The sequence below is a fragment of the Calidris pugnax genome, unplaced genomic scaffold, assembly GCF_001431845.1.
Source record: "Calidris pugnax isolate Ruff unplaced genomic scaffold, ASM143184v1 scaffold50, whole genome shotgun sequence".
NCBI classification, from domain to species: domain Eukaryota; kingdom Metazoa; phylum Chordata; class Aves; order Charadriiformes; family Scolopacidae; genus Calidris; species Calidris pugnax.
In genome coordinates, this window is record NW_015090780.1 from 2,481,483 (window position 1) to 2,488,768 (window position 7,286).

At 48.4% G+C, this 7,286-nt stretch overlaps 1 protein-coding gene across 1 annotated transcript in view; it reads right to left on the reverse strand.

The window, feature by feature from the left end:
- COL20A1 (collagen, type XX, alpha 1) overlaps nt 1-6,119 on the reverse strand; it is a 49,904-nt gene extending 43,785 nt beyond the window's left edge. Inside the window, exons 1-2 of the mRNA XM_014955586.1 lie at nt 5,820-6,119; nt 2,620-2,704 (exon numbers count right to left, since the gene is read on the reverse strand). Of these exons, the coding sequence (XP_014811072.1) occupies nt 2,620-2,698 (79 nt within the window). The 5' untranslated portion in view covers nt 2,699-2,704; nt 5,820-6,119. The remainder of the gene's footprint in view (nt 1-2,619; nt 2,705-5,819) is intronic.
- Between the last annotated feature and the right edge of the window lie 1,167 nt (nt 6,120-7,286).

The following is a 7,286-nucleotide window of genomic DNA, read 5'->3' on the forward strand; positions in this document are numbered from 1 at the left end:
CCTCCCTCCACACATGCACCACCAAAACGCCCTGTGTCATCTCCTCTATGGACAAAGGAATAGTTACAGTGCAGAGGGAACCCTTGTCATCCCATCAAGTCCACAGTATCCCCTGGAGCAACTCCTGCACCTCTGCCAGGAAACCTACCATGAGTGACTGCAAACCTGTCCCATCCACCCTGTGAGAAGAGGACTTTCTCAGGTGTTGAGATGAGAACTCAGTATATACTGCTGCAAACAGGGAAAACAGCCTGACATAGAGGTAAGGGCTTTCTCTGCACCCCTCGCATCTTGGAGGACTCTCCCAGGAGCTTTCATGCAGGATATTTTGCTTCAGCAAGTGTGTTTGGTGCAAACATCTGAAATGGTAGGGCAGGAAATAGATAAAAGGGCTCAGTGAGGCTCTTCAATAGGCTTGGGATGCTGAGAAATAGAGAAATCCTCCAGGTGAAGGATCCCATACTTCTGCAGAAAGATTGTTTCAGAGGCAGCTCCAAGGACCAGCTGGGTTAAGAAGAAAAAAAAAGGAAAAAAAGCAGAAGAAAAAAATGAAAGAAAACCTGATAAAGTGTAAATAACAGTTCCTGGCAGGACCATAACTCATGGGCACCAGCTTGTATCAGTTTGCTGCAGGGAGCAGCAAACCAAATGACAAATCCTGAGGAAAAAAAATATCAGACAAGGAAGTAAAAAGAAGAAAGAACATATTCCCCTATCATCTCCGGATTTCACAGATATCTTTTAAACCCCAGCTAGATGTCTGAACTCACGTGTCGCTCTTTGTATCAAGGATTCCTTGGCAAAACATAGCTGTTCTGTCATAGAAATGTCACCATATGAAACTTTTTCGCTTGACTGGATATAGGATGGCAACTCAGCAGATTTGTCTCCCCTCCTTCCTGACGTTGTACCTACAGCTGCCTTTCCAGTGGGCTGCCCTAATTAGCAATGAGTGAGCATGTCCTCTGCCTGCACAATATGAGCATCTGCACTGAAATGCCCACTTTCATTTGCTGTTGTTACCAATCTCTTTCCTTTTACCATTACTCATAAAAAAAAAAAAGCTTAGGATGACCTGGAGTGTCCACTCAGTGCTGGCAGACTGTCTTGCCCACAACTCCTCAAGTCCTTATTATGGTCTTGCATGGTGTCCAGACATCTCCTGACATCTTTGCCACCAAGTCACAGCCCAGGAAAGCAGGGAGAGTGGGAAGTGAGGACTTGCTTGTCTCAGCCCAACATCTGTGCCTTAACCTTTCTGCGTGGAGACTTCCTGCAGGCTGCCTGCCTGACCATCAGAAAACTATTTTTGGGGAAACAAAGCTCAGATTCACATCTCACCCTTGGCAAATCTGAAGAGGAAGAAAGATAACATGGGGAAGAAGGGCAAGGGGCAAAATAAAATCCCAGAATCACGCCTAAGAGAAATGGTAAAAGATCATGGAACAATGAGGGAATTCATAGTCAGATTAAACACGGAGCTGTCTTCTTTAGATTAAACACGGAGATGTCCAGCTCTTCGGCCATCACTCTAGGAGCCCAGAAGCTAAAAAGGCAAGAATGTCCCCAGACAGACCAAAGGACAGCATCCTCTAAAGCACCATTATGTGCTGGATGCAAATGAACTCCAGTGCCATGAAAGCTCCAGTGTTTCCCTGTCCTGCATTGGATGTGCACTATTTGATGCTGTAACCTTGCTCTCTGGCTGAGAGTTAAGCCCAGAATTATCTGTAGAGGCTGATCAGGAAGACACACAGCATGGAGACTCTGCAATGCCATCACATCTCTAAGATACCTTTGTGCTGACCACTTCCACAGAAGGTTCAAACATAATACAAAGGTGGATCTTCAACATCAGAAAGGTTATGGTGAGGTGATATGGGTGTTTTCTGGTCATTTATGGTACTATCAGAGCACTATATGTTACAGGAGGAATGCACCTCATGTGCTTTCTTATCCAGATGTTGCACCACTCATCACCACTGTACGTCCAAAGCAATAGCTGCAGAGTTCAGGACAGATGCAGAGAATAACAGAAGCAAGTTCTTTTTTATTCCTATTGCTCAAGCTCCATTTGCAGATGCCAAAAGCACCCTTCATTGCTCATACAGGCTGAAATGCAGCCCTGGTGCAAGGGAGCAGCACACTGAACCAATGCCAGTGATGAGGATGGGGTGGGAATGGATGGAGGTGCTCCCCCCAGACAGGCCTCCTGATCTCCCATGTGTGGAGATGTCTGTTGGTGAAGCTCCAAACAGCCCATCGAGCAGCACACTGAACCAATGCCAGTGATGAGGATGGGGTGGGAATGGATGGAGATGCTCCCCCCAGACAGGCCCCTGATCTCCCATGTGTGGAGATGGGCTGTTTGGAGCTTCACCAACAGACACCAGAGCAGAGCAACCCTCTGAAACCCTGCGAGAGCAAAGCAGCCCCCTGAAACCCTGCGTGTGATTGGGAACATCCCCCAGAGCAGAGCAACCCTCTGAAACCCTGCGTGTGATTGGGAACATCCCTCATATGTGGTGCCACTGCCAGCAGGAAGGGCTCAGGCCAGAGCTGGGCTAACCCAGGTGACATCCAGACCGGAGGGAATTGCCCCAAGCAAGGGGTCCTTACCTTGGCCCACTCGTCCCCAGACATGGCTCGCCACAGGCAGGCAGGCAAAAAAGAAGCAAGTGTGAATCAGCATGGTCATTGGGACCTACGAGAAGGCAAACATCAGGAAGGAGGAGTAAAATTTACATTTCAGCACATCACACCCCAGGTTTTTGCAGTCCTCAGTTAAGGGACCACAAGCTGAGCCCTGCACATCACTGACAGCACTGAAAGGGTGGAAGGAGAAGCACATACTGAACTTTCCTGCAATTCCTATATATTATTTTACAATCTTGGTCCCTCCAACACAGCTGCTCAGTGTGTTGGCCCAGTACTAAATGGAGTTTATATACCTGGTGGGGAGCAGGCTGTCACCCAGTACTCCTCTCAGCCTGCTTGGTCCTGGAGAAGGCACTGCCCTCTTGGCAGGACCATCCCAACGGCAGTAGAGGATGTGCTGGGTTCTGCTCTGAGCAGGGAAATAAGCAACATGGGTCAAATCACTGGGCAGGCAGACTCCAGAAACAACTCCTTCATTACCTTTGCTGGCCTGGATTTCAGTTGTAGTCAGTTTGGGTCAGAAAACGTCAGGTCAGCATAAAACCACCCTGGTGGAAGAGATCCCTCCCCCTCGTCTCAGTCTCAATATACCAGGTTTAAAACACATGCTGTTGGCCTTTTACAACGCATCATTGGCATCTGTCATCTTTTGTGCTCCCCATTTCAGCCTTATTGCTTTTGGCAGAACCAGACCATACACAAGTTTCCTCCACTGCCGTCTGCAGTGACATTTCACTTCTATTCATTTTGATGGACAGGTATTTAGAGGCTCCTGGCAAATGCCTATTTCCCTTCAAATACGTCAGCTTTTTAGTGACTTCAAGGAAAAATAAATATGCACGTGAGTGACCCAGCCATGATCTCCTGGAGTTTAAATCAGTTCTAAATTGCTGTAAGAATGAATGGAAAAATATGCAAGTTATAACAGGGAGATGTTAACCCCCGTACTCAAGTCTGTGATTTATTTTTTTTTGATTGAAGATCAGGTTATATGGAACAACTGCAGTGTAACTGAAGCCCTTGGCCATGGGAAACACTTGCTTTCTTTTTTTTTTTTTCCAGCCAGTAAATGAAGTCATCACTTATAAAAAAGCATCAAACAATTTACAGGTGGGTTTTGGGAATCTGACTGTCACCTCCAAAAAAACAACGCCTGCCCTGGCTGCAGGGGTACTTGTACCAAACAGCAGCAAGAAGCCTGCGTTTTTGAAAAAATTCCCCCAATCACAAGTTCATTTGTGCCATTTTGCAACTCCACCAAGCTGCTCTCCATCTCCTTGTACCTTCCCCATGGCTCTGCTGGCAAAGGGGCTGCCAAACTCTGGTAAAAGCACTGGATTGTGTCTGATCTTTTCATGTTAACCAGGGTTATACGGGATCCAAAATAAAGACATGGGCTTCTGCCACCTGCACTGAACCAGGCTTATTGCAGGATCTGATTCAGCCAGGAGCTTCCTCCCGACCTGTTGGTAAGGGTGAGTTTAATACTAACCCAGTTTGGATCCAGTAAGCTCCCATTAGAGAGCCACCATCTCCCATAAAGATCCCATTATGGATCTTTACTGTGATTAAGGGAAAGAACAAGGACTTAATCTCTTCTTCCCCACTCAGAGGAAACCCATCGCTATTTTGCCTCTTCTCCAACTTTCATCTCCTACCTGTAAAGCAGGGATAACACACGGACCTGTTTGAGATGGTGGAAAACACATGACTGGAGGAGCTCTCTCTTCCCCACCCTGCAGAACCCTCTGTCCACATGTCACCTGATGGACCCCAAGCCCCCACCAGGTCTCCACGGTCCCTTCTCACCCATTTCTGCCCTCGCTGGTGCCACCATCCAGCCAGGCTGGGTGCTGGACCCCGGGATGGAGGGGACCACAGGGACAGGCAGCCTCTGGTGGGGCCTCCCTCCTTCCCACCAGGTCTCCACGGTCCCTTCCCATCCATTTCTGCCCTCACAGGTGCCACCATCCAGCCAGGCTGAGCTCTGGACCCCGGGATGGAGGGGACCACGGTGACAGGCAGCCTCTGGTGGGGCCTCCCTCCTGTTACTCACCCAGGGAAGGAATTTGGAGACAGCAACACATGCAGCATGTGGCATTTCCAGGGCCTGGAAAATGGGTGTGGAGGGGGATGCACCGCTTCCCGCCTGCCCCAGCTGTGTGCTCAGAGGGGATTTGGAGGTTAAAGCAGTCAGAGATCCCCTTATTTGTACAGGAAATTTTAAAAGTAGTCATTTTAATTGAAAAAAAAAAAAAAAAAAACTATGCAAAAAAATCCATGTCACGTTTTTAAATCAGCACAACTGAAAGTGCAGATCTGGGGACAGAATTATTTTCACCCTCTGCAGCCAGTCTGGGGATAGTTCCTCATCCCAAAGGGCATCACTATCTCTGCACAGAAGCGCTGGCAGAAGCAGTGTCACCTCGTGGCCCACTCACTGCCCTGCAGAAGGGACCAGCAACCTGCCCGAGGTGGCCAGCTGCAGGGTCCACATCTGTCCCACACTCCCTGAACACTTTGCTAGTTAAAGGACCTAAAATAGATTTTAAAAAATTCACATTCACCAAACCCTTTCTGTTCTCTCCTGGAAATCTCCTGTACTGCAGTTCCACTATTGAACAAAAAGTCTCGATTATCCCAGCACCAGTCTGAAAAAAGTAAGGCACAAGTTTCATCTCTAAGATCAGCCTTTGGAGCTCCCCACAGCCTGTACAGTCTTAGGAACATCAGTTTGATGCCACACCACACCTCCAGGCAGGAAAAACCCACCCAGGCAACTGCCCTTGCTAATAAACCCTTCCAAGTACTGGAGGGGCAGCAATTTCCTGCAGGTTTTATATTATTAACCACAAAAGAGAAGGAAAAAAACCCACAAGCCAACGAACAAAGTGCATTTCTTACATCCATCACACCAAAACATTTGCTAAAAGTAGTCCTGGAATTATTTAGACCCGACCTGCAGCAAATGTGAGTCTTGAAGCTCCTTCGTGGTGGGAGGCTGAGACCTGGCCACCCCCGGCAGCCCCGAGCTGAACCACACCAGCTCCAAGTTTTCCACAGAGCAAAACCCCACAGAAGTTCCCTGCTCTACCGATCCCCAATCCAGCCCCTCCTCAGCATCCCTGGAACCGAACCCCCAAAGGGAATGAACCACAAACCTCCGTGGAGCAGCACGACTTTCCTTGGAGTCAGCCGGGAGGTGCGAGGGATCCAGCTACATTCTGAAATCCTGGGAGAAGCAGCCCTTGGCGCCTCGTCTGCTCCTTGGCGTGATGAGAGAGAGATTTCGATTCCCAGACGTCAGGAGGGATGAGGAAGGGGAGGGAGAGCCGGGGGAGAGGGGCAGTGATTTCCCCCCCCACCTCCCTCTCACCACGCCGCCCGGAGCGCTGCTTGGACCCTAAGCACAGCTGAATAAATCCTGCGTGGAAAGCAAGGTTTTTCTACAAAAAACAGTAAACAGCTTGTAGTGTTTTTGCTAACTAAGTACTGAACACATGCCTAGGAAGCTGCACGCTGATTTCCTAGAGCGCAGCAACAAGTCCTGGCTCCCGCCCACCGTCACACTCCCGGGGATGAAGTCAGCCCACCCCGCTCACGTCCCATCAGATGTTTGTGAGAGCCCAGCCTTTGCACTGAAGGCAAGTTGCCTTGCATTTGATTTAAGGAAATTAAGCACATCTGTAAGTTTTGCAAGGCCAGAGGCTGAATCATGAACTGGAGCTCGACGATGCTGCAGCCTCCCCAGCTGTGGGATGCAGCCCTGGCCTCCACCAGCATGTGGTCCCCAGCCCCGGGAGCGCCTGGGAGAGGTGCCCAGCTCCACGCCAGAACTTCTTCAGATTTTGTCCTCCTTGCCAGGAATGGAACAACTGACAGTGGCATTTCTCATTGCACATGGAGGCCAGATTTTCAGTTGCATCTCCGGGAACTGTCAGCATCAGTCTCCCATTGCAACAGAGTGAGCTGCCAGAAACTGGCAATTGCCATTCTATAGGAAACATGGTCACCTTTGGAAGTGTCAAATAAGATAGAAAATGAAATAAAATCAGAGTTCTTAAGCATTTGTACACTCTAAAGAAACATTTGGTAGCTCATTGCCATTTTGCTTTATAATCTAGTAAGTATTTAACAGCATCACAATATACAGGTCAAAGGATAACACCAAAAGGAATCGCTTAAATCTTGTTAAGACTAAACACAGAGCATTTGGTAGCCTGCAGAGAGAGAGCTGTCACTGCCCTACCTGTAAATACCACAAATTACCTCTTCTGTAATTCCTCCTGGATTTCAGTAGTTGCTCAGTTTTGCTGCAGTTTACTTTGAAACTAGGAGGAGGTGAGAACAGAAAGAGCACAGCTCTTCTGCACCTCACTTTCGGGGAATTCAGACACAGCTAAAATTTGTGATCTGTTTATGTCAGAAAAATCTGGAGCTTCTTCCAATGTTTATGTTCAGGCTGTTGCTTTCTATCCTACCTTACCCAAGGTGCCCACAAAATGCCATGGTCTCTTGGCTTTGACTTTAGTTCAAGCCCAACACTGGATTAAACCTTGGAGCCACCACAGACACCCAAAATTCTCCCGAGCAGCAACACAAGGCAGAATTTAAAAAAGCAAAAAGGC